The following is a 27288-nucleotide window of genomic DNA, read 5'->3' as shown; positions in this document are numbered from 1 at the left end:
TGGAGGCTGAGGCGAGAGAGTCTCCTAGGATCAGGAGTTGGAGGTTGCTGTGAGCTGTGTGGCGCCATTGCATTCTACCGAGGGCGATAAAGTGAGACTCTGCCTCTAAAAAAAAAAAGAAAAACACCAAAAATTTCACTTTCTTTTCTTTTTTTTTTTTGAGACAGTCTCATTGTGTCACCCTGGATAGAGTGCTGTGGCGTCACAACTTACAGCAACCTCTAACTCTTGTGCTTAAGCGATTCTCTTGCTTCAGACTCCTAAGTAGCTGCGACTACAGGCACCTGCCATGACGCCCGGCTAAAATTCACTTTCTTATTTGTGTCATTATTTTATTTATACACTTAAGCAGCAACGAACAATTCTTGAAAAGTAAATGTAGCCACATCTATCATTCTCAATTCACTGTTTAGTTATCACAGTACACAGATATATTTTTACATAGCCTTAATTAGTATGTAGATAATGATAGTAATATCAAACGTGGCATTTATTCAGTGTCAGAAACCATTTTAAGTACTTTATATCTCTTAGTTCATTAAGTAACCTTCAACAAATGTTCCGTTAGCTATTATATAGGGTTCTGTTAGGTAAATATGTCAAATTTTGCTCAAGTTGACATTTGATTTATAGAATGATTATACAGTAGTACACAACTAATAATGAAATATAAATTTTCATTTTGGGGCTCAGTGCCTGTAGCTCAGCGGCTAGGGCGCCAGCCACATACACCGGAGCTGGCGGGTTCAAATCCAGCCCAGGCCTGCCAAACAACAATGACAACTACAACCAAAAAATAGCCAGGCATTGTGGCTGGTGCCTGTATCCCAGCTACTTGGAAGGCCGAGGCAAGAAAATCACTTAAGCCCAAGCATTCATGGTTGCTGTGAGCAGTGACGCCACAACACTCTACCCAGGGCAACAGCTTGAGACACTGTCTCAAAAAAAATTTTTTTTTATATTGGATTATTCCTATGGAATTATTCTATTTCATATGTGGAAGTAGAATTATTAAGTCAGAGGACCTGGAAGATGTTATAGCCTTGTTATATGAAGCACTAAAGTCCAGAAAGAGCACTGGCAGGACTGAGTTTTGTTTTTTTTCCTCTTTGCTATAGTGCTGTGGTGTCATCATAGCTCACAGCAACCTCAAATTTTTGGCCTCAAGTGATCCTCTTGCCTCAGCCTCCCAAGTAGCTGAGACTATAGGCACCCACCACAGTGCCTAGCTAACTTTTCTATTTTTGGTAGAGATGGAGTCTTGCTCTTGCTCAGGCTGGTCTCAAATTCCTGAGCTCAAGCAATCCACCTGTCTCAGCCTCCCAGAAGGCTAGGATTTCAGGCATGAGCCACAGTACTCAGCTTTCCCTTTGCTTTCGTCCAGGAGTCTGTGTTCTAATCTCATACTCTGCCATCATCCCCCTGGACAAATCTTTTTTTTTGAAACACAGTCTCACTTTGTCACCCTCAGTAGAGTGCTGTAGTGTCATAGCTCACAGCAACCTCAAACTCTTGGGTTCAAGTGATTCTCTTGCCTCAGCCTCCCAAGTAGTAGGAACTATAGGCTGGCTATAGGCACCACATGCCTGGCTATTTTTACAGACAAATTCTCTCTCTGGCTCATACTGGGCTTGAACGTGTGAGCTCAGGCAGTCCACCCGCCTCGGCCTCCCCGAGTGTTGGAATTATAGGTGTGAGCCACCATGCTCGGCCTACCTGGACAAATCTTTGATGATACTGATCTTCATTTTTCTCATTTGAAAAATGAAGGAATTGGCTGGGAATGGTGGCTCACGCCTATAATCCTAGCACTCTGGGAGGCTGAGGCGGATGGATTGTTTGAGCTGAGGAGTTTAAGACCATCCTGAGCAAGAGCAAGACCCTGTCTCTAATAAAAATAGAAAAACTAATTGGGCATTGTGGCAGGCACTTGTAGTCCTAGCTTCTTGGGAGGCTGAGGGAAGAGGATTGTTCAAGCGCAAGAGTTTGAGATTGCTGTGGGCTCTGACACCCTGGTACTCTACCCAGGACAACAGAGTAAGACTGTCTCAAAAAAACAAGAATGGGCTGTGGCCCAGGGCTCAGAGGGTAGGGCGCCGGCCACATATGCCAAGGCTGGCAGGTTTGAACCTGGCCTGGGCCACCTAAAACAACAATGACAACAACAACAAAAAAAATAGCTGGGCCTAGTGACAGGCACCTTTAATCCTAGCTACTTGGGAGCTGAGGCAAGAGAATTGCTTAGGCCCAAGAGTTTGAGGTTGCTGTGAGCTGTGACACCAAGACATTCTACCCTAGGGCAACAGCTTGTGACTCTGACTCACAAAAAAAAAAAAAAAAAAAAGAAAGAAAAAGAAAATCAAGGAATTACATTAAATTATCTTCACGGTCCCCTTCTCTGTTCTGAGATTCTGTGACTCTATTATCTGAAAACCCTCTGGAGCAATATACTGTGCAATTAGCAACATATAAGTTCATTAAATCTCACATAGAAATAGTGGTGTCTTAGTAAACAAATTTTATTTTGGCCTCCAAAGTAACTCGGATGCTTTGTGTGGGGGGTGAACTTCTAGCTTTGTATTTGTTTGTTTTGCTATGAAAGACTCATCAACATATGAAAAAGAATGTATTTGTTTTTCTAGACAGTCTAAATCCAAGTCTGAAATTACTGACATGGTTCGCTCCTCCACGATCACAGTATCAGACAAGGCTCATATTTTATCAATGCAGAAGTTTGGACTGCGAGACACAATTGTGAAATCACATCTAGTACAGAAAGAAGAGGATTATACCTATATCCAGAACTTCAGGTAGGTAACTGTTTTCAAAGGAAAATGATCATTTAGCTTTCTGGAATCCTCTCCTCCCTCCAATACCCTTGGTTTGGAAGCAGATTATTCTATAGAATCTCTCCCCTCTGGCTGGGCGCCCATAGCTCAGTGGTTAGAGCACTGGCCACATGCCCTGGGGCTGGTGGGTTGAACCCAGCCCAGGCCTGCTAAAGAACAACAACAAAAATAGCCGGGCATTGTGGCAGGCATCTGGAGTCCGAGCTACTGGGGAGGCTGAGGCAAGAAAATCGCTTGAGCCTAAGAGTTTGAGGTTGCTGTGAGCTATGGCACCAATGGCACTCAACCAAGGGTGACAAAGTGAGAGTCTGTCTCAAAAAAAAAAAAAAAGAATCTCTCCCTTCATGTTCAAAATGAGTGATCCTGTTCACTCTTCATTAACAGGCATCTATTCTGTGCCTTTCCTGGGCAGACAATATGGCTGGGATGGGGTACTGAGAGTGACACAACTTGCAAATAGTTACAGAAATATTCACAGAGACAAATGGATACAGAAAAAGGAATGCTATCCTGACTCTTGTGTCCCTCCGAGGATTTACACTCCCTTGGTCATTCTGGGCCTTTGAAGAAAGTCATTTAAAATTAAGTTAGTTGGTGGTTGGTAATCTTTTTAGGCAAGATAACTGAATAAGGGTTGCAGGGATTCGTCTAGATCTTTTAAAATCATCGCATCAGGACTACAAGACAAGTAACATTATTTCCAGGGATCTAATCAGTGAGTTATGGTGAAGAGGCAGCCTTTTGAACACTGGCGGTGTTTTCCTGCCAAGAGTAATTCCCAAGGTACTTTTCATTTATTCATTTCAGTACCATGAACAGGGTAGAGAATCATTTTGTAGATGATGGCTTGGTGATGGCTGCTTAAGGGAAGTGGGAGAGTTCAGAGTAGGCCTGTACTCTTTAAAGTTGTTGTCACAAAAGCAGCGGCTATTAGGCAGATGGCAATTTGTCCCTTGATGTTGCAGTCACCAGTCTGGGTCAGATATGACATTTCTTATGTCTTAAAATGTCACTCCACAGTGACTAAAGCCAGCATGAATCAGCATAAAATGCTTTCCCCTGTCATCTCCATGGTGCTTCTGAGTTACTGATTGATTCTCTTTGATGACAGGTTTTTTGTGGGAACATACAATGTGAACGGACAGTCCCCCAAAGAATGCCTCCGGCCCTGGCTGAGCTGCGATATCCAGGCCCCAGATGTGTATTGTGTTGGGTGAGTAGGGCTTTACTCCTAGTCATCTCTCCATGGTCAAGAACACTGAGGTATGGGGACGTGAGTATGCAGCCGAGTGTTCACAGGTGAAGGAATTATAGAAGGAGCATGTGCCTAGTGACAGCTGCCTTTCCAATAGTCTTCTTCATGGTAAACTAATGTCTGGCACTATTAAACTGCTATGCCTGGCATTTAAATGCTAATATTTAATTTTTAGTGTAACCCTCTGTTAAAACCAGCACATTGTAAACCGAATGTAATTGCTTAGACATTCACCACTTTTTGTCATAAAGCAAAAATATCTTTTGCCAGGAAGGAAAGGTTAGCTAAAGAAAGTTCTATCCTGGGTGGTGCCTGTGGCTCAAGGAGTAGGGTGCCAGCCCCATATACTGGGGGTGGAGGGTTCAAAAAAAAGAACTATCCTCTCACCACTGTATAGAGCACTATTTGTGGGGAGATGAAACACAGCTCATGTGGTATATTGGAAAGAGCTAGAATTTAGAATTTATACAGATCTGAGTATGGTGGCCTATACCTATAATCCTAGCACTCTGGGAGGCCAAGGCAGGAGGATCACTTGAGCTCAGGAGTTTGAGCAACAGCAAGACACCGGTTTTTTGGTTTTTTTTTGGAGACAGAGTCTCACATTCTAGCCCTTGGTAGAGTGCCATGGCGTCACAACTCATAGCAACCTCCCAACTCCTGGGTTTAGGTGATTCTCTTGCCTCAGCCTCCCGAGTAGCTGGGACTACAGGTGCCTGTCACAACACCCACATATTTTTTTGTTGCAGTTCGGCCGGGGCCGGGTTTGAACCTGCCACCCTCAGTATATGGGGCTGGCGCCATACCCACTGAGCCACAGGCACCACCTAAGACCCCATTTCTTAAACAAAACAAAACAAATGGAAAAAACCTAGAAAAAATTAGCTGGGTATGGGCAGGTACCTATAGTCCCAACTACTTAGGAGGCTGAGACAGGATTGTTTGAGCCCAAGAGTTTGAGATTGCAGTGAGTTATGATGACACCACTACACTCTAGCCTGGGCAACAGAGCAACACTACACTCTGTCTCAAAAAAAACCAAAAGATACACTTTCTCCAATTTTTTTTTTTTTTGTAGAGACAGAGTCTCACCCTATGGCCCTCGGTAGAGTGCCGTGGCCTCACGCAGCTCACAGCAACCTCCAACTCCTGGGCTTAGGCGATTCTCTTGCCTCAGCCTCCTGAGTAGCTGGGACTAACACTTTCTCCAATTTTACTGGTCTGGAATCCCAGTTTGCTGGGTGGGGCTTGTGTGAGCTGGGGATCACAGATATAAAGTGGGGACCACAGATATAAAGTGGGGACAACTACTTCATAGGCTAGACCTGAAGAGGGAGTGGGCTGGTGTTGGCGAAAGCACCTGGTGAGTTCCTTGGCAGTTAGTCTTTTGGCTCTGAGTGCTTATTTTTCTTCCGTCCTGAGGGTTTTACAGTTTAGCTAGAAAGCTGGGGCTTACATACCTAAACCAATGTGAGAGAATGTTGTCTGCATGTTACCTTTCTCTGCTATCTAATGGATTGCTTCTCCATTAGGTTCCAGGAGCTTGATCTGAGTAAGGAAGCCTTTTTCTTTCATGATACGCCAAGGGAGGAAGAGTGGTTTAAAGCTGTATCAGAGGGTCTTCATTCTGATGCCAAATACGCAAAGGTGAGAGACGACTTGTTGCCATAGAGGGAAATTCCAAGATACTTTCCACCTTTTCTGTTACCTTTATCTTATGAGAGTCTTAACTAACCTGCTATTTTCAGTCCCAGGTTCTCCAGAAGGGGTGCCTCTGGGGGGAAGATGCAAGGTCTTGGCCCTTGTAGGCTCATAGGCTATCTTGTAGTCTGCTTGTGAGTCGAGAAGGTGATACTGTGTATTCCAGCATCGAGAAGATGCATTGATATCTCAGCCAGCTTCCAGACCACTTTCCCTTTGGGTTATTTATTCCTGTTTTCAACTTCTATTTAATGCTATGACATGACTCTTTGGCTCCATTTTCTAGGTGAAGCTCATCCGCCTGGTTGGGATTATGCTGCTGTTATACGTCAAACAGGAGCATGCAGCGTATATCTCAGAAGTGGAAGCTGAGACTGTAGGCACAGGAATCATGGGGAGAATGGTGAGTCCTGGGTTGATGTGTTTGGCACAGTATAGACTTTGACCTCTAGTGTTTTGACCAAGCTTCTTCTCATGAAGCAATAACTGTGTCCCACTCTGAGGGTGCCAACACTGCAAGGTGAATTGTACCCTCAAGCAGGGCTAGATTGAGCAGACTATTTAGAAATCCATGTTGCTGGCTGACTTGCCCAACTAGCACCTGTCCTCATATTTACTCAACACTCAAGCCTCCCACTTAACCCATGAAGTATGTGTAGAAACTATGTTGGATCACCAAGAAAAAGTGCTGATAATGGGTTTGCAGTTTCTTCTCCTTGTTGAGGCTGTTAAAGTTCTATTTTTAGGTTCTTCTGCAAGAACTTAGTTTTGTGTGGAGAAGGGAGAATCTATGGTTTGCCTGTGATTTAGTGAAAAGAACACTGGATTACAAGAACTAGGTTCTGGACTTATCTTTGCCACTGACCAGCTAGTTACTTTGGCTTCTTGGATTTGTTTTCTTATCTGTAAAATATAGATAATAACCTCACCAGATTATTACAAGGATGATTTAAGACACAACATTTTTTTTTGTTTTTTGAGACAGAGTCTTACTATGTCACGGTTGGTAGAGTGCCATGGTGTCACAGCTCACAGCAACCTTCAGCTCTTGGGCTTAGGTGATTCTCTTGCCTCAGCCTCCCGAGTAGCTGGGACTACAGGCTCCTGCCACAAGGCTCAGCTATTTTTTTGTTGCAGTTTGGCCAGGGCTGGGTTTGAACCCACCACCCTCTGTGTATGGGGCTGGTGCCCTACTCATGGAGCCACAGGCACCACCCACAACCTCAAACTCTTGGGCTAAAGCAATTCTCTTGCCTCAGCCTCCCAAGTAGCTGAAACTATAGGCATCTGCCACACTGCCTGGCTGTTTTTGGTTGTAGTTGTCATTGTTGTTTGGCAGGACTGGGATAGGTTCCAACCCTCCAGCTCTGGTGTATGTGGCTGGTGCCCTAGCCGCTGAGCTATGGGAGCTGGGCTGTTTTTTTTTTTTTTTGCAGTTTTGGCTGAGGCTGGGTTTGAACCCACCCTAGGTAGAGTGCGGTGGTGTCACAGCTCACGGCAACCTCCAACTCTTGGGCTTAAGCGATTCTTTTGCCTCAGCCTTCCAGGTAACTGGGACTATAGGCGCCTGCCACAATGCCTGGCTATTTTTTTGTTGTAGTTGTCATTTTTGTTTTTAGCTGGCCCAGGCCAAGTTCGAACCCATCAGCGTCTGTGTATGTGGCTGGCACCCTACCTACTGAGCTACGGGTGCCTACCTAAGTCACATTTGAAAGTCTGTGAATTTTTAAGGCTGGCTGCGGTGGTACACATCTATAATCCAGCACTCTGGAAGGCCAAGGTGTGTGGACTGCCTGAGCCCAGGAGTTTGAAACCAGCCCGAGCAAGAGTAAGACCCTGTCTCTGAAACTAGCCACCCATTGTGGCCGGCGCCTGTCATCCCAGCTACTTGGGAGGCTGAGGCAAGAGAATCTCTTTGAGTCCACGAGTTTGAGGTTGCTATAAGCTATAATGCCACAGCACCCTACCAAGGGTGACAAAGTGAGACTCTGTCTCAAAAGAAAGAAAGAAAGAAAGAATATCTGTGAATTTATTTTATTTTTTTTTAAGATTTAAAGATTTTTATTTTTTCCCAAGGTTTATGTAAATTTTTATTATAGTGGAATTATAGCTATAATTTTTACTTTGCATGAGTCTGTAAATTTGAATGACTGTAACAAGTTGTGAATTGGATTTTTTTTGGATCCTTTTAATAGGGTAACAAAGGAGGTGTGGCAATCAGGTTCCAGTTCCACAACACCAGCATCTGCATCGTGAATTCTCACTTGGCAGCCCATACAGAAGAGTATGAGAGGAGGAACCAGGACTACAAAGACATCTGTTCGCGAATGCAGTTTTGTCAGGTGGACCCAAGCCTTCCCCCTCTCACCATCAGCAGGCACGAGTGAGTCTGGGCTTCTACCCCGTGCAGTTCACCGCATGCGCGGTACAGAGTGTTGGGCTCTGTCTTTTGTTGGGGAGGTCGCTGGGGCGACTTCCTACTATGGATTGGCAGTATCTGCCAGCTCTCAGTTACATGTGGATTAAATCTCTTAGAAATGTTTAGCTTCCTAACTTGCCATCTGGCAGACCTCTAGAATCTTTCTCAAGCATCATTCATCCTGGGAAAAGTAAAGGATTTATTTTATTTGAGTTTTTTAATATGTAAATTTACCGACACATGTATGAGACTAAGCATCCCTGAGTGCTGAGGGAGTAAGCAAGGAAGTATAGCTAAGAAACAACTTTAAGGCTGGGTGCAGTGGCTCACTCCTGTAATCCCATCACTCGGGAAGGCTGAGGTGGGTAGTTGCTTGAGCTTATAAGTTCAAGACCAACCTCAGCAAGAGGGAGACCCTGTCTCTAAAAATAGCTGGGCATTGTGGCAGGTGTCTATAGTTTCAGCTACTTGGGAGACTGAGGCAAGAGGATCACTCAAACCCAAGAGTTTGAGGTTACTGTGAGCTATGATGGCATGGCACTCTAACCAGGGCAATAGAGTGAGACTCTGTCTCACAAAAAAAAAAAAATGCCAACTTTATTTTCAGCAGCGAGAAATGACAGCACAGCCCTTAAGGGCTATGTTGTAGTCTGAATCCTGCTTAAGATTTATTTTAATTTGGGTCTGCCCCAATCAAACATTAGGAGGAAGGCAACCAAATAGTGAGCATCTCAAACAAAGCTTTTAGAAGTATGTTTTAGGATTTTATGTCTGTTCTTTCCAGAGCATGTGTAATTGATGCTTGGACGACATTTGTTTGCCTCCATTTGGTCTTATAGTTGCAACTGTTTAGAGCACCTTGTACCAATTTTTGTTTATTCTCTTTATTTCACTTATCTCCAAAACTTCCTATTTGTCTAAATTCAAACCCTTGGAATTTCAGACTTCATGATAACAGCTGAAGCTTATGTTGCTTATTTTTATAAAGAAGAAGAAGCCACTTAGGCTGTGGTGTCTGCAGGGAGTAAACATAGCTCACACCTCATCCTGCCTGCTGCGGTGGAACTGTCTGGAGCTCTTTGGTGTTCTGGAAGCCAACATGATGGCCTTTCTCTCCCAGAGCATCTAGCAGGGACTGACTGGCTGCTGAGCTTTTCCATTGTGGTGAACCTGCAGCATCCTAGTCTGTGAGGCCACAGCCTGCGTGTTAGTTTGTTTTTAGCTGGTGGGTGCATTTATTTTGGAATGTGTTACTGCTGTGTAGATTCTCTAAGGACATGGGTGTTGACTTTGGGCAGAGCATTATTGAGATGTGTGATGTCATCAGGAAGCCTTCAGTTAGCTTTTTCCCAAAGCAATGGGTATAATAAAACACCTGTCCTGTTGCCCAGGAGTGCAAAAATAGCCAAGTGCAACGGTACAGTGGTATATTAGGCCACTGGAATGAAGGTTAAGCTTTGTTTCAGAGGAATTGTGCTCTAGAAGAGAGGTTCACCACTGCTCCAGCATTATACCGGCAATATCGTGCTTTCAGTGAAATGCAGTTTCTTCTTCTTTTCAGTTAGGCTTCTAAAACCTGGTTACAAATGAAGAGTGTGTTTTGTGGACTGCAGTGTACACAGAGGTATCATAGCATCATCTGGTTTCAGGCCCAGGGCAATAGGCATGACTATCCCAATTCTTTTTTTTTTTTTTTGAGGCAGAGTTTTACTTTGTTGCCCTTGGTAGAGTGTCGTGGTGTCACAGCTCACAGCAACCTCCAGCTCTTGGGCTTAGGCGATTCTCTTGCCTCCCGAGCAGCTGGGACTACAGGCGACTGCCACAATGCCTGGCTATATTTTTTGTTGCAGTTTGGCGGGGCCGGGTTTGAACCTGGCACCCTCGGTATATGGGGTCAACGCCCTACTCACTGAGCCACAGGCACTGCCATGACTCCCAATTCTTAATCTTTTTGACCTCTTTCTAGTAATGGGGTAAATGGTTGCCTTGCTTTTAGATCTTTAATTAGACTATCTTTCTAACCCTATATGAATAGAACTCAAGGCTGTTTATAATGAACTTGGGCCACAATAATTGAGTAAGCAGCATGCTAGCGTGTTAAATGGGATGGCAAGAGAAAAACATTTCCTGAACAGCTGATTGCTTCCATACCCAGCTCCCAAGAGCCTGAACTTCAAGGGTCTTTTGTCAGAAGCACTCTGGATAGGACAGGTTAAAGTCCCTCCTAAACCCTGTTACCTTTTTGCTCTGTCCTCACAGTGTGATCTTATGGCTGGGGGACCTCAACTACAGGATAGAAGAGCTGGATGTGGAAAAAGTGAAAAAGCTCATCGAAGAGAAGGCCTTTGAAACCCTGTATGCGTATGATCAGGTACAGATGGCCACCTATGCCCTCTTGAGGCAGCCATTCCCCTCGTAAGGGACAGAAAAGCCTGGCTTCCGAACTCTCAGCTGCTTCTTCCTCAGCTTGGAAAGTACCCCTGATGTTGTCCAGTCTTTTCTTCATTTCATCTGCATTTACCTCCTCAGATGTCTCCCCATCAGCTCTTTCCTGAGGTACCTCATCTTCTTTGGGAGCAAGAGTGAGTTTTCTCTCTCTCTCTGATTCATTTATTTTCCTATTCATTTATTCAGAGCTCTAAAGTTGGGGCTAAAAGGGTATCAGCCTTCTGCAAAGAAAGTACTTGGTAAATTTAAGTTGACTTAATCGGGTTTTTTTTTGGAATGAGCCCCCTGCTCCCTTCGTCCTCTCCAGACTTCTCCTGTGAGTGACAAGTCTTCCTAGGGGGCTTCCTTCACTTTCTACAGGAGCAGTTGTAGTCTACTGTTCACCAGGTTTGACTCTGCATCTCTTTCTCAGAGCATTAGCTGTTTCACAGTACAAGAGAAATCTTTTTCTCTCTGACTTTCTTCTGGCTGCACCTCTCGCTACGTTTCAAACCTGTTCAAGTGGTCAGTTACTGAGATTGTTAAAGTCCTTTTTGTTTTTAGTCTGTATCCTCCCTCTTTTAATAACCTTAGTATTGTCATTAGTCTAAATCTTTCCATTATCTTTTCCCCCCATCCAAATTAATTGAAGAAAATGAATCTCAACTTTTTTACATCTGTTTTTTTTTGGAATCATTTCTTTATTGACGCATTTTTTTTTTCTCTCCAACTCGTTTCCTTGATAAATTACTTTTTTTTCACTCTTAATCTCCATGTCAGGGGTAACCCAGTCTGTTCTCTCTTGCTCTGTTTATCCCGTCTGGTTCTGGACTGAAGCATTTTAACTTCCCTTGTAGTTTGATGCTCATCTTCATTTGCCTGCTTTTCTGATCTTTCCTGAAGTATTATTACATATTTTTTGTGTTATCTGCTTTCCAGATGGTTTTAAAGCCTGTACGTATCCATTTAAAAAGCATCGACTTACATTCATACCTAAATTTTTACTATATCCTCCTCCCTTTTATTTAATAGTTTTTTTTTTTTGAGACAGTCTCACTTTGTCGCTCTCTGTAGAGTGCTATGGTGTCACAGCTTATAGCAACATAAAACTCTTGGGCTTAAGCAATTCTCTTGCCTCAGCCTCCCAAGTAGCTGGGACTACAGGTGCCCGCCACAATGCCCAGCTGTTTTTGTTGTTGTTGCAGTTGTTGTTTTTTAGCAGGCCCAGGCTGGGTTGGAACCCGCCCTACCCACTGAGCTACAGGTGCTGCCCTACTTAACAGTTTTTAAAGGAAATTATATTTTCAGGCCAGGTGTGGTGGTTTACACTTGTAGTCCTAGCACTCTGGGAGGCCACCGTGGGTGGATTGCCTGAGCTTATGGTTTCAAGACCAGCCTGAGCCAGAGCCAGACCTCGTCTCTAAAAACATCCAGGCACTGTGGCCGGTGGGCATAGTCCTACCTACTTGGGAGGCTGAGGCAAGAGAATCGCTTGAGCCCAAGAGTTTGAGATTGCTGTGGGCTGTGATGCTATGGCACTCTACCGAGGGCGATAAAGTGAGACTCTGTCTCAAAAAAAAAAAAATAAAAATTATATTTTTAGGAATTTGGCAATAGCCTTCCCTGTCCCCAGTGTTAGAACTGACAGTGCTTCACTAGTCCATGCAATGCCAAGTTTGGTGCTCTGGGGAAGATGTTTGTTACGTAAAGTCCCTCTTACAATTGTGGCCTTCCCGAAAGAGATGTGTTATACTCTGTAATCCCCCCACTTCATTCTCTCCTCTCCTTGCTCTCAATCCTCTACCTTCCACCTTGTATTAGATCATCTACTGCCTTCATATTAAAATTGAATACATTGGATTCTTGCTTCTCCATTCTTGTGATGCTTCACTAAGAAGAATGTGTTCCACCTCAATCCAGATTAATACAAAAGATGTAAAGTCTCCATCTCTTTTAATAGCTGAATAGTATTCTGTGGTATACATATACCACAGCTTATTAATCCATACCTGAGTTGGTGGGCATTTAGGTTATTTCCACATTTTGGCGATTTTTTTTTTTTAATAGGTATATAGAAGTTTCTTTTTTTTTTTTTTAATTAAATCATAGCCGTGCACATTAATGCAATCATGGGGTACAATATACTGGTTTTATATACAATTTGAAATTTTTTTTTTGTGTGTGTGTGTGTGTGTGTAGAGACAGAATCTCATTTTATCGCCCTCCGTAGAGTGCCATGGCGTCACACAGCTCACAGCAACTTCCAACTCCTGGGCTTAGGCGATTCTCCAGTAGTAGGGACTATAGGCGCCTGCCACAACGCCTGGCTATTTTTATGTTGCAATTTGGCCGGGGCCAGGTTTGAACCCGCTACCCTCAGTATATGGGGCTGACGCCCTACCCACTGAGCTGCAGGTTTTGCCCATTTTGAAATACTTTCATCAAACTGGTTAACATAGCCTTTGTGGCATTTTCTTAGTTATTGTGTTAAGACATTTATATTCTACACTTAGTAAATTTCACATGTACCCTTGTAAGATGCACTGTAGGTGAGCTCCCACCAATTACCCTCCCTCCACCCATCCTACCCCCTGCCCTCTTCTCCCCTTCCCCCTCACATTTTGGCGATTGTAAATTGAGCTGTGATAAACAGCATAGTGCAAATGTCCTTATGATAAAATGATTTTTTTTTTTCTTCTGGGTAGGCACCTGTGGTTTTTATCTCTTGCTGAGAGGGTGATCTGGAAGGAGCTCCTAAAATGAATACAATAGGAAGGTTGCTAACTATTTTCATAATGTGTCAGGCCCTCTTCTAAGGTGGTAGTTCAAATGACCCAAAATGTATAGATGAAGAAAGCAAGGCACGGAGCTTCCCGCAATTCACATAACCAATCTGACAACACATTTCTATCTTTGTGTACATTTAGAGCAGCTGTGCTACATAGACAAAGTATTATTTGATACCTGAAGGGGAAAAACAAGGTCGAGTGGTACTTAATCTCTTAGGGACATCTCAAGAAGATGGTACTCAGGCCCTTTGGGTATAGGTATGCTATTATAATAGAGCCTTAAAGACTATTTCCAGGTGAAGTGATGGTTAATGTATCCTCTCTAGGAGTTAGTTAACTCAAGGTCTTGTAGAATACCTTTCTTATGGGGCATTTCCCTTTGGGATAGGATTTGAATTCCATATTGATTTTCTTTTCTCTGCTAACTCAAAGTTTGACCTATTTATTCTGAGTTTTTTCCCCCTCATCCTTTTGTATAGCTGAAAATTCAGGTGGCTGCGAAGACTATTTTTGAAGGCTTCACAGAGGGTGAGCTCACATTCCAACCTACCTATAAGTATGATACCGGCTCTGACAACTGGGATACCAGGTAGGTCAGAGGTTGCTTCAAAGGATTGAGCAAATGGAAACTCAGAAATTCTGAGAAGCACTTGCCCTTGTGGACTTGAAAGAGAAAATACATTTTTTGTGATTTCCCCCCCATGTTTTGTATTCAATTAAGCAATTTTGCCTTCCCATGTGTTTTCTTTTGACTGCCTTAGCCTTTGTTTCATAATAATTCTTTTTTTCTTTTTTTAAACAACAGAGTTCTCCTTTGTTGCCTGGGCTGGAGTACAGTAGTATAATCATAGTTCACTGCAGCCTTGAACTCCTGAGTTCAAGCAATCCACCCACATTAGCCTCCTGAGTAACTAGGACTACAGGTGTAAGCCACCATGCCTGGCTTACATAATAATTTTTGATTTAATTTACTTTTTTTTTTTTTTTTTTGGCGACAGAGTCTCATTTTGTCACCCTCGGTAGAGTGCCATGGCGTCACAGCTCACAGCAACCTCTAGCTGTTGGGTTTAGGTGATTCTCTTGCCTCAGCCGCTGGAGTAGCTGGGACTACAGGTACCTGCCACAATGCCTGGCTATTTTTGTTGTTGTTGCAGTTTGGCCAGGGCCGGGTTCAAACCCGCCACCCTCAGACTATGGGGTCAGTACCCTACTCACTGAGCTACAGGCGCCGCCTTATATTAATTTAGTTTTTAACTATGTCTAGGGAAGATGATTCCAACTAACTTAGCATATGCTTGGTTATTACATAGTAGTATTTCATAGTAGTTAATTGTTTTTATTAGTGCTTAACATGTACTATTTGATACACTTTACCTGTATTTTCTCATTTAATAACTCAATAACTCATTGAGTTAAGTATGATTTATTCTCATTTTATTCAACTGGGGACCAAGACATAGAAAAATTAAAGAGTTCCCCAAGCAGACAAGTGATAGAGGCAGAATTTGAACCTAGGAAGTGGGAATACAGAACCTGTTCTCTTAACTACCATCTTTTAATTTTTTTCAATTTTTTAAATTCTTTTTGTTGGGACAGAATCTCACTCTGTTGCCTTGAGTAGAGTGGGGGCGTCATAGCTCACAGAAACCTCAATCACCTGGGCTTGAGCAATCCTCTTGCTCAGCCTCCTGAGTAGGTGGGATTACAGGCGTGTCACTATGCCTGGCTAGTTGTTCTATTTTTAGTAGAGATGGGGTCTCGCTCTTGCTTAGGCTGGTCTCAAACTCCTGACCTCAAGCAATCACCTACCCCAGCCTCCCGGAGTGCCAGGATTACAGGTGTGAGTGACCAAGCTTGGCCTTTTTAACTATTTTAGAAGCAGGGGCTCACTGTATTCCCCAGGTTGGCCTTGAACTCCTAAGCTCTTGCCTTAGCCTCTAAAGTAACTGGGACTGTGTGCCACCACAGCCTGCAACCACCATCTCCTCAGGACCGAGTGCTTACTCTCAGATTGCCTTTTTAAACTCCTAATCCTCATAGGAGGGTAAAGAGCAGAGAATCAGTCTGAACTGTGTTTTGGCTTTGAGCTTTTCTAGTTGTTTTGAATGATACTTAGAGGATATATGATATCCGTTGGTCGGCCCAGACTGCTGTCCCCGGTGACCAGGCTGCAGGGACATGAAGGTTCTGGTTCATCATTCTCCTCCCACACCAGGGCACTAGCCAACAGCAGGCACTGCTGTTTCTGTCAGTGCACCCAGTGTGGACTTTGCATTTCAGTGAGAAGTGTCGTGCTCCTGCCTGGTGTGACCGGATCCTCTGGAAAGGGAAAAACATCACTCAGCTGAGTTACCAGAGCCACATGGCCCTGAAGACCAGTGACCACAAGCCTGTCAGCTCAGTGTTTGACATTGGGGTAGGTGGGCACCTGGTACCTGTTGTCATCCTTCTGTAGGGAATTGGTTCTCACAACCAAGACCTTATCTTTTTTTTTTTTTGACACAGTCTCATTTTGTTACCTTCCGTAGAGTGTCAAGTGTCGTAGCTCACGGCAACCTCAATAACTTGGGCTCAAGCAGTTCTCTTGACTCAGCCTCCTGAGTAGCTGGGACTACAGTCACTTGCCACAACACCTGGCTATTTTTAGAGACAGGGTCTGACTCTTGCTCCGACTGGTCTCAAACTCCTGAGCTCAAGCAATCCACCTGCCTTGGCCTCCTAGAGTGCTAGGATTACAGACATGAGGGGCCTGGCCTCCAGAACATGTCTTGCCTTTCTGGTTTCTTCCTCTCTCCTTGAGTGTGAGGAAGCTCCTTTTAACAACTATTTTTGTTTAGATTGAATCAATAATTGTTTGATTAGAAACTAGTATGAGCCAGAGAGAGACCTCATCTCTAAAAATAGCCAGGTGTTGTGGCGGGCGCCTGTAGTCCCAGCTACTTGGGAGGCTGAGGCAAGAGATTCACTTGAGCCCAAGAGTTTGAGGTTGCTGTGAGCTGTGATGCCACAGCACTCTACCAAGGTTGACAAAGTGAGACTCTAACTCAAAAAAAGAAAAAATTAATAGGGTGGCCCCTGTGGCTCATTCGGTAAGGTGCCGGCCCCATATACTGAGGGTGGCAGGTTCAATCCCGGCCCTGGCCAAACTGCAACAAAAAAATAGCCGGGTGTTGTGGCAGGCACCTGTAGTCCCAGCTACTCAGGAGGCTGAGGCAAAAGAATCGCTTAAGCCCAGGAGTTGGAGGTTGCTGTGAGCTGTGTGATGCCATGGCACTCTACCGAGGGCCATAAAGTAAAACTCAGTCTCTACAAAAAAAAAAAAAGAAAAAAATTAATAAATAAAAAATAATTGTTTGGCTATACCTCTATATTTTTATATATGCAGAGATGTTTACTTTTGCTTTTTGAACTGTATCTTTCCAGAGTTTTTTCTCTATGCATTTATAAATGAGTGCATCAGTATTCTGTATACATCATAGAGTATTTTTTCCATTGTTGTAAAAGAGATCTTTTTTTTTTGTTGTTGTTAGAGACAGGGTCTCACTTTATCATTCTTGGTAAGGTGCTGTGGCGTCACAGCTCACAGCAACCTTCAACTCCTGGACTCCTGGACTTCAACTCCTTCAATTCTCTTGCCTCAGCCTCCCGTGTAGCTGGGACTAAGGTGCCCACCAGAACTAGCTATTTTTTCGTTGCAGTTTGGCCAGGCCCGGGTTTGAATCCACCACCCTCGGTATAGGGGGCCAGTGCCCTATTCACTGAACCACAGGTGCTGCCCAAAAGAGATCATATTAAACTTAGTGCTCAGAGAACATTTTTCCCCCTACTGAATATGCCTTAGGAGACCTTTCCATGACAGTAAAGGTCCTACGTTTTTTGTTGTGGGGGGTGGGGTTGGGGGCGGGAAGACTACAGGCGCCCACCACAACGCTTAGCTATTTTTTTATTATTTGAGACAGAGCCTCAAGCTGTCGCCTTGGGTAGAGTGCTATGGCATCACAGCTCACAGCAACCTCCAATTCCTGGGCTCAAGTGATTCTCCTGCCTCCGCTTCCCAAGTAGCTGGGACTACAGGCACCTGGCACAACACCTGGCTTTTTTTTTTTTGGTTGCAGCCGTCATTGTTGTTTGGCAGGCCTGGGCTGGATTCGAACCCACCTGGGCCTGCCAGCTCAGGTGTATGTGGCTGGCGCCTTAGCCACTTGAGCCACAGGCGCCAAGCCAATGCCTGGCTATTTTTTGGTTGTAGTTGTCATTGTTTGGCAGGCCCAGGCTGGGTTTGAACCCACCAACTCTGGTGTATGTGGCTGGCGCCCTAGCTGCTGAGCTACAGGCACTGAGCTGGCTTTTAGTAATCTTTAAAAAACATTGTAGAGACAGAGTCTTACTTTATTGCCCTTGGTAGAGTGCCATGGCGTCACACAGCTTACAGCAACCTCCAACTCCTGGGCTTAGGCGATTCTCTTGCCTCAACCTCCTGAGTAGCTGGGACTACAGGCACCCACCACAACACTCTGCTATTTTTTTGTTGCAGTTTGGCCGGGGCTGGGTTCCAACCCGCCACCCTCCATATATGGGGCCGGCGCCCTGCCCACTTAGCCACACGCACCGCCCTATTTTTATTTCTTTTTCAGTTTCCTTCTTTGTTTCTTCATATTACCAATTTTCAAGGGTATGAATATTAGAATCTGTAAGGGTGGGGGTAGTTTGGAAAAGCCTAATGAATGTCATCATTAAAGTTGTATTATTGGAAAATTTAAAAAATGTTTATAGTTAAAAACACAGAAAAGAAAGTCTAACAAAATCTTTCTTGCCGATAGAGCATAGGTTAAAACAGCTTGAGAAATGGGGTGGCGCCTGTGGCTCAAGGAGTAGGGCGCCAGTCCCATATGCCAGAGGTGGCGGGTTCAAACATGGTCCTGGCCAAAAACTGCAAAAAAAAAAAAAAACAAAAACTTGAGAAATGGCTGCTTTAAATCAAAGCCCTGGAACAATTTCTCACTGCCAGCCTGTGGCGGCAGCAGGCAAAGTAGAAGTAGGCACTGAGCAGGCTGGGACGGTATGACTGGAGGGACCTACGACCTGGCAGACCTAGGACCTGTAGAACTAACTGCCGACCATGTATCTTCCTTTGACCAATCAGGAAGCAATTGTTTTCAACACAAGCTTTGCCTCTGGGGATCTTTCTGATCTATTGGTAATTAGGTGCTTTGTAAATTAATTAAATTTATTTAGCCTTTACTTTCTGTCTTATCAGCTACTATTTCCCAACGCCATGAAAGTCCTCTTTACTGGAAAACAAGAAAGGGGCAGAAGTGAAGGCACTGAGTCTCTGCTGTTTCCTTTCCAGGTGAAGGTCATAAATGAAGAGCTTTACCGGAAGACTCTGGAGGAAATAGTTCGCTCTCTGGATAAGATGGAAAATGCCAACATTCCTTCTGTTTCGCTCTCCAAGCGAGAGGTAGGAAGGACATGATAAGAGTATTTGGACTGGGCTCTTCAGTTCTTAGAACTTACATATCCCTTGTCTATGAGAGCTCAGAATCCCAGGAGGCACCTGTCACACTATTGGATTCTGGTCTCTTGACAAGCTGCTTCTCGGTAAATTGAGGCTGGTGGTACTAGCTGAGAAGAGAGATGTTGTTGGCTTAGGTCATGTTCATGTCCTGTTCTCCTAAACCAGAGGGTGATCCAGAGTGTGTTTTGATTTTGGAATAACTGATGTGTATTCTTTTTTTAGAGACAGAGTCTCATTTTTTTTTTTTTTTTTTGTAGAGACAGAGTTTCACTTTATTGCCCTCGATAGAGTGCCGTGGCGTCACACAGCTCACAGCAACCTTCAACTCCTGGGCTTAGGTGATTCTCCTGCCTCAGCCTCCTGAGTAGCTGGGACTACAGGCGCCCGCCACAACACCCGGCTATTTTTTTGTTGCAGTTTGGCTGGGGCTGGGTTTGAACCCACCACCCTCGGTATATGGGGACAGCGCCCTGCTCACTGAGCCACAGGCACCGCCCAAGACAGAGTCTCATTTTAACGCCCTCAGTAGAGTGCTGTGATGTCACAGCTCACAGCAACCTCCAACTTCTGGGCTTAGGCGCTTCTCTTGCCTCAGCCTTGTGAGTAGCTGGGACTACAAGTGCCTGCCACAATGCCTGGCTATTTTTGTTGTTGTTGTTGCAGTTTGGCTGGGCCCCTCAGTATATGGGGCTGGTGCCTTACCCACTTTGAGCCTCAGGTGCTGCCCACTGATATGTATTCTTGCAATGGATTTGTCTTTCTAGTGATGCTTTGCTTCGAGATTAAATTGAGTCTGAATTTCTTGGATACCCATGAGTCGATGGGAAAGAAGGCAATATAGAAAAGTGATAGAAAAGGAGGTCAAATTAGTTGTAAAGGTTTTTCACGGAAAAGCCACAGGGAAGATTATTTGTTTTATTTTTTTGACTGGGGCTGGGTTTGAACCCACCACTTTCAGTATATGGGGCCGATGCCCTACTCCTTTCAGCCACAGGTGTTGCATGCCCCACAGGGAAGATTATTCAAAGTTGACAGTACCACACAGTCAATCAAATGGGGGTTTATGGTGAAGGTACTTTTAATTTCCTAGATGTCTAGCTACTTGGCAGAAATGAACTTGATCTTCATGTTTAGGGGTGGAATTTGTGAAGGGTATTTTGGAAATGGTTTTGGAATAGAGAAGATGTACACTTTGACTCCTTCAGGAAATGTACATACCCAAACAAATGTCTGGTTAAACACAGACAACTGGACTTTAGTGGTAGCTGTGGTCTCCTAGGTCGACACTTAAACATTTTCTTTCCAGAGTAAAGATTGCCCAGTTGGGGTGGCCGGGCAGGTTGCTGAGGAGAGGGCGCTGGTTCTGACTGGTCCCTGGCTTGTTCCCAGTTCTGTTTTCAGAATGTGAAGTACATGCAATTACAAGTAGAATCCTTTAAAATTCATAATGGACAAGTACCCTGTCAGTTTGAATTCATCAACAAACCCGATGAAGAGTCTTACTGTAAGCAGTGGCTGAATGCCAACCCCAGCAGAGGGTTCCTCCTGCCAGGTAAGGCCCCAGTTCCCAGGTTCCTGGTTTCTGGTTTGGAGACTACCCTACCCTATATTTGCTCATTTTCCTACAATAAACTTTTTATGTGAGTATTTGATTCTCTGCTTGAAACTTTTTTTAAAGTTCTATAGGAGAATCCATTCATAAATAAAATATAAGCTAGTGGAGAGCCTAAGTTCAGTTTCAAAAGCATTTTTAGTCATTTATATGTTCCTTAATTTCACAGAGAGGGAAAACATAAGATTGCGATAGAGTAGGCGTTGCTGTTAAAGGAGCCATTTTCACTTTCTGTCTCACTATTATCAACTCCCAATTCTAGGCTCTTGTGGGGAACAGTGATGGGGAAGTAACTCAGACATTCTATCTGGCCCTGGAGTGTACCGTCCGCATCATCCCTCTGATTTCTGCTTTGCCCTCTGGATGGTGCTGGGTGGCAGAAGGATGAAGGGTGTTCCATGAACAGTTCGCAGGTTGATAACTGCATTACCTTCCTAGTGGATCAGGTGTCTTCATCTTACCTGGTTCAAGGAGGGCTCTTGGAGCCGTGCCTTCTTACTGAATTCATATTTTTAGCTTGAGCCATGCTAGTTAGTACTTACATTTTTACAGCATGTACAGATGTTTTTGTTTGTTATTTTCATATGGTAATTTGGACTATAAACTCTTTTGTTCTGTGTCCCTGAGTGCTGAGCATATAGATGCTGTTGGTTGGTGGTTGGTTGCCTGATAAAACCATCTTCCCTCCTGTCTGCTTTTTTTTTTTTTTTTGAGACAGGGTCTTGCTCTATTGCCTAAGCTAGAGTGCAGTGGTGTCATTATCACTCACTTCAATTTCAAACTCTTGGGCTCAGGTGATCCTCCTGCCTCAGCCTCCTACCACCACACCCAGCTAAGTTTTCTATTTTTAGTAAAGATGGGATTTTACTGTTGCTCAAGCTTGTCTCAAACTCCTGATCTCAAGTTAATCCTCTTGCCTCAGCCTCCCAAGTAGCTGGGACTATAGCTGTGTATCGCCATGCCTGGATAATTCTTTAAATTTTTGTATACATAGGTCTCACTATGTTTCCCAGGCTGGTCTCATACTCATGGCCTCAAGCTATGCTCCTGCCTCAGCCTCCCAAAGTGCTGGGATTATAGGCATGAGCCACGGTGACTGCCCCTCCTATGTTCTTTTCTCTTTTCCTCTTGGTCTTCTCCAATCCCCCCAAATTACTCTTTTTACTTTCCTACAGATTCTGACATTGAGATTGAATTGGAGCTCTTTGTAAATAAGACCACAGCTACAAAGCTCAACTCGGGTGAAGACAAAATTGAGGACATTCTGGTTTTGCACTTGGACAGGGGAAAGGATTACTTTTTGTCTGTGTCTGGGAACTACCTGCCCAGCTGTTTTGGATCTCCCATTCATACACTGTGCTACATGAGGGAGCCAATCTTGGACCTACCACCTGAAGTTATTAGTGAGCTGGTGAGTAACACCACAAGCAGACATCTAGAACTTTGTAGCAGCCAAGCCAGTCAAACAAGATATTCCTATACTTACCTTCCTAGGGACTAAAGAATTCTTCTGCTTTCTAGAGCTTGCTTAGTGTATCAGTTATATAGTACTGTGCAAGAAGCCACCTGGAAAGTTCATAGTTTAAAACAACAGGGAGTTATTTCTTATGACTATGCATTTCCATGGTGGTTGTTCTGCTGGTCTCGCCTAGGCCACATATGGCAGCTGTGATGGCAGGAAGTCTCCAGGTAGCCTCCCACACATGACTTTGTGTTGGCTATTCTCTGGGCCTCCCTCTCTGCAGGGATTCTCATCATTGAGTAGGCTAGCTCAGGCTTCTGTAAGTGGTGGCAAAACCATGAGAACAGAGCTGTATGGCCTTTTGTGGCATAAGCTACTCAACTCACATAGTGCTACATCTGCCCTATTTCATTGGTAGGAAAAAGTCGTGAAGCTGGTCCAGAGTGGGGAAGACTCTACTTCTTGATGGGAAAAGCTGCCAAGTGTTTCAGCCATGTTTTTCAGTTTGTTCAGGCTGCTACGATAGAATACAATAGATTGGGTGGCTTATCAACAACAGGAATTTATTTCTTATAGTTCTGGAGACTGGGAAGTCCAAAATCAAGGCACCTGTGGATTTGGAATCTAGTGAGGGCTCATTTTCTGGTTCATAGAGTGCTGTCTTCTCACTGTGTCCTTATATGGCTAAAGGGGTGAGGGAGCTCTCTGGGGTCTCTTATATGGGTGCTAATCCCAGTCATGAGGGCAGAGCCCTTATAACCTATGTGACCACCTACCACCTCCCAGTACCTTGGAGATTAGGTTTCAACATATGCATTTTCAGGGGTTATAAGCATTCAGTCTATAGCAGAATGTTAGAAAAACTCAGCCATGGATCCTGAGAAACAGAAAGTTGCACGGCCTGTGATACTGTTCATTTGTTTTTAATCATCACTTGGTAGGTTATCATCCAAAACTAAATTTGCTGAGATCTTAAAGGCTCCTCTAGAGACAAATCTAATATAAGGGAACTAGTTTGGAACAGATTTATGGTAATACGTATGCTTTTGTTTTCAATGCATTTTTTTTTATTTAGGGAGTTTTGAACTCTATCTTACTCTCCATTTTATAGATGAAAACAGAGGCCCAATCAAAGAGAGTGATTTGTCACAGGTCACATGGTGAGTTAACAGTGGACCTGGACTTTGAACTCAGATTTTTAGACCCCCCAGCCTATGCTCTTTCCTCACCAGACCACACCCCTCTGGTTCTAACAGTAAAATGATGCAGGCACGGTTTTTTCCCCTATGAATCAGATACACATTTCACCTGATTCATTGAAACTATTTGCCATAACCCTCTCTCAATTCTCAGAAATCAGCTTTTGTCATTGATTATACCACCTGCTTTCATTTTGGTATGTGGAATTTCATTTTGTATGTTTGGTTAGGGTCATTGAAATGCTTTTCTTCTTCCATGGGTTTGCCATCCCCATATCATGCATTCTCCTGAAGCCAGCCTGGCAGAAGTTCCATTGTTGGGCTACCTTGTCATGGTTTTTATTGTTTTTCTGCTTTTTAGACCCTGATGCCAATACAGACTGAAGATGATGGGAGCCGCTTGGAGAGCCCCATGGAAATCCCCAAAGAGCTCTGGATGATGGTTGATTACTTATACCGCAATGCTGTCCAGCAAGTAGGTTGTGGTTAAGCAGTCTGACCTGATTGAAGCTGGGCTGCCTTGAGAAAGACCATCAGCCCCAAGAATGTTTTGCGTTGAAAGCTTTTACCCTAAGGGACCTGTGGGGACGGTTTTTCCCCCAGGAAGGGAATCCCTGCGAGGCCCTGCTATCACGATAGTTCTTCCCAAGGGAAGCAGCCTTGAGTAGGACAGGCCTTCTCAGCACAACATGTTTCCGCCTCTGGCTCCTGAAGGTCTCTCAGGCTGTCATGTGCTCTCCTTTGTAGGAACTGTCACCAGCCTCTGGGATGGGAGGGGCTAACTTGTTAACAACCAGCAGAACTAGAGGGCCAGATGCACCCTCTAACAGTGGTTCTCAACCTGTGGGTTGTGACCCACAGGAACTGTATTAATGGGCCACGGCATTAGGAAGGTTGAGAACCACTGCTCTAAACCATGAATTTGGAGGCTTGATTTCTATTTTTTTTTTGTAGAGACAGAGTCTCACTTTATTGCCCTCTGTAGAGTGCTGTGGCATCCCACAGCTCACAGCAACCTCCCACTCCTGGGCTTAGGTGATTCTCTTGCCTCAGCCTCCTGAGTAGCTGGGACTACAGGCTAGAGGCTTGATTTCTAGCATGACTTGGGCAAGCTTCATGGGATAAGACTGGTCGGTTTCACTGACCTACTTATATAGGTTCCAGGGAGGCCTATACAAACTGTAATCCTACAGCTTTTGACTTCATAGCAACATACATTCTTTTGGTTTTTTGAGATAGGGTCTCCCTTTGTCACTCAGGCTAGAGTACAGTGACATCATCATAGCTCCCTGAAACCTGGACTGAAGTGATCCTCTTGCCTCAGCCTCCCAGAAATGAGGTCTTGTTCAGGCTGGTATCGAACTCCTAACCTTAATCTATCCTTACACTTCAGCCTCCCAGAGTGCAAAGTGCTAAGATTACAGCATGAGCCACCATACCTGGACATCCCCCCGCTTTCTTAAATTTATTTTTTAATTTGAGGTGGGATGTCACTATGTTGCCCAGGCTACTTTTGCCTTAGCCTCTTGAGTAGCTGGGATGATAGGCACACACCACTGCGTCCATCTTTTTTTAAATATACATTCTTTTTTTTTTTTTTTTTTGTAGAGATAGAGTCTCACTTTATGGCCCTTGGTAGAGTGCCATAGCATCACATAGCTCACAGCAACCTCCAACTCCTGGGCTAAAGCGATTCTCTTGCCTCAGCCTCTGGAGTAGCTGGGACTACAGGTGCCTGCCACAACGCCTGGCTATTTTTTGGTTGCAATTCAGCCAGGGCCGGGTTTGAACCTGCCACCCTCAGTATATGGGCGGGCGCCTTACCGACTGAGCCACAGGTGCCGCCCTAAATATACATTCTTACATACTGCTTTCCCTTTTTTGCTCATATTTATTAACTGTTGCAATATACCAAACACTTTTTTTTTTTTTTTAAAGAGGCAAGATCTCACTCTGTCCCCCAGGCTAGTGTGCAATGACATTATCATAGCTCACTATGCCTTGAACTCCTAGGTTCAAGAGATCCTCCTGCCTCAGCCTCCCAAGTCACAGCCATGGGCCACCCTACATGACTAATTTTTCTTATTTTTTGTAAATACAAGGTATCAGTATCTTGCCCAGGCCAGCTCCATGCTCCTGGCCTCAATCAATCTTCCTTCTTTGGCCTCTCAAAGTTCTGGGATTATAAATGTCAGCTACCGCCACCCTGAGCACTATTTCAGTGTTTCACAGCATTGCCTCATTTAGTTTTCACAATAGCTCTCAGGTGAGGAAATAGATGCCCAGAAATGTGAATAACTTGGTTAAGTTCCCAAAGCTGATCAGTGGGCAGAGGTGGGATTTGAACCCAGTGAATCTGGCTCTAGAAGTCACATTATTTAGTACCTTCCTTTTCTACTTTCCTTGTAGAGTTCCTTTCAAATGCAACTTTTTTTTTTTTTTGAGACAGAGCCTCAAGCTGTTGCCCTAGGTAGAATGCTGTGGCGTCACAGCTCACAGCAATCTCCAACTCCTAGGCTCAAGCGATTCTCTTGCCTCAGTCTCCCAAGTAGCTGGGACTACAGGTGCCCACCACAACGCCCAGCTATTTTTTTTTTTTTTTTGAGATAGAGCCTGAAGCTGTCACCCAGGCAACTGCCACAACGCCTGGCTATTGTTTTTGGTTGCAGCTGTCGTCGTTGTTTGGCGGGCCCCAGCTGGATTCGAACCTGCCAGCTCAGGTGTATGTGGCTGGTGCCTTAGCTGCTTGAACCACAGGGCCCGATCCTCAAATGCAACTTTGGAGTAATATATATCATATTGTTATTTTTTGTGTGTGTGTGTGTGGTTTTTGGCCGGGTCTGGGTTTGAACCCGCCACCTCTGGCATATGGGACCGGCGTGGTACTCCTTGAGCCACAGGCACCGCCCCATATTGTTATTCTTAATGCAGTTACATGGCATTGAGTCATTTTACAAAACAAATGGAAATAAAGTATCCTGAAACTAATAGAAACGTTTTTACTGTTACAATGTTGTTTGCCCAAAGCACTAATGTTTGTATTTAGAATTCTCTGCTTTATATATGGTATATTTTCTTTAGATTCCTCCCCTGCCCCATTAATCCCTCCATAGCTCTATTGGAAACATGACTACCTATGTTTTCAACCTTTATCTGACTGGACATAACTACTTACAAATTTTCTCTTATGCTGGATTTTCTTGTCCCATGTTGTGTGCCCTACCCGTAGTTTTGTGATAGATGTCCAAAGACCTATTGTAGAAACATGCCTGGGAAGGCCTACAAAATGAATTAGCCACATCAGCCTAAATCAGATCGTCTACCAGGGTGATTCAGAGGTCTCCTTACACTGCTCCTTTTTGCACTTTGCGGTCATTATCCTAGGTCAGGAAATCATTGCTCATTTTCTTAGAAAATAATTGTTTTATGACTTTCTTCTCTTTTGTAGGAAGATCTGTTTCAGCAGCCAGGCCTGAGGGTGGAATTTGAACAAATCAGGGACTGTTTGGATACTGGCATGATTGATAACCTCTGTATCCTTCGGACATTCAGCTGTGCATGTCTGTGTGTGTGTGTGTGAGAGAGAGAGAGAAAGAGAATATGAGTGAAAGCGATGAGAAAAAGGAAAGAATATTTTAAGGCTCAACATCTGATATTGTGTCCTCAGCTGTCATGTTTTTCTTACTTAAAGTTTGCATAGAGAAGACTTTACAACTCTAAGCAACTACTATAGCTGGAGTTCAGGAGGGCTTGGCTCACTTGACAAACAGCGTGGCCCCTTCGAGATGTTAGGCTGGCACCCTAGCTCTGAGCAGAGAGCCTGCCTGGGCTGGCAGCACTTCTGGCATGTGCTTGCTCCTGGGCCTTCTAACCATGGGCAGCAGCATCACGGGTTCCTTAACCACGGGCCAAAAGCCGCTAGCAATCATTCTGTAGCCGAAGCCTTGCTGCTTTTCTTGGAGAGCCTGCCAGAGCCTGTCATCTGTTACAGTGCCTACTATAACTGCCTGGAGTGTTCTGGCAACTACACAGCAAGCAAACAGGTGAGGGGAAGCAC

The 27288-nt window shown here is 44.3% G+C and overlaps 1 protein-coding gene across 5 annotated transcripts in view; it reads left to right on the top strand.

The window, feature by feature from the left end:
• Positions 1-27288, top strand: part of INPP5B (inositol polyphosphate-5-phosphatase B) — a 72838-nt gene that overhangs the window by 40325 nt on the left and 5225 nt on the right. For 4 of the 5 annotated variants that reach the window (XM_053577370.1, XM_053577369.1, XM_053577372.1 and 1 more), the window contains 14 exons: positions 2643-2810; positions 3961-4062; positions 5637-5751; positions 6092-6208; positions 8001-8188; positions 10484-10595; positions 13920-14029; positions 15721-15856; positions 18791-18901; positions 20348-20510; positions 21746-21981; positions 23593-23706; positions 26680-26764; positions 27147-27274. In XM_053577370.1, the coding sequence (XP_053433345.1) occupies positions 2643-2810; positions 3961-4062; positions 5637-5751; positions 6092-6208; positions 8001-8188; positions 10484-10595; positions 13920-14029; positions 15721-15856; positions 18791-18901; positions 20348-20510; positions 21746-21981; positions 23593-23706; positions 26680-26764; positions 27147-27274 (1885 nt within the window). Of the gene's footprint in view, positions 1-2642; positions 2811-3960; positions 4063-5636; positions 5752-6091; positions 6209-8000; positions 8189-10483; positions 10596-13919; positions 14030-15720; positions 15857-18790; positions 18902-20347; positions 20511-21745; positions 21982-23143; positions 23193-23592; positions 23707-26679; positions 26765-27146; positions 27275-27288 lie in introns of those variants that run through there. The other variant, XR_008377042.1, reaches the window with a different exon arrangement.

Source organism: Nycticebus coucang, chromosome 22 (assembly GCF_027406575.1).
Source record: "Nycticebus coucang isolate mNycCou1 chromosome 22, mNycCou1.pri, whole genome shotgun sequence".
In the NCBI taxonomy this organism is placed as follows: domain Eukaryota; kingdom Metazoa; phylum Chordata; class Mammalia; order Primates; family Lorisidae; genus Nycticebus; species Nycticebus coucang.
Note: the sequence above shows the minus strand (reverse complement) of the source record. Positions and strands in the feature narration are given on the sequence as shown.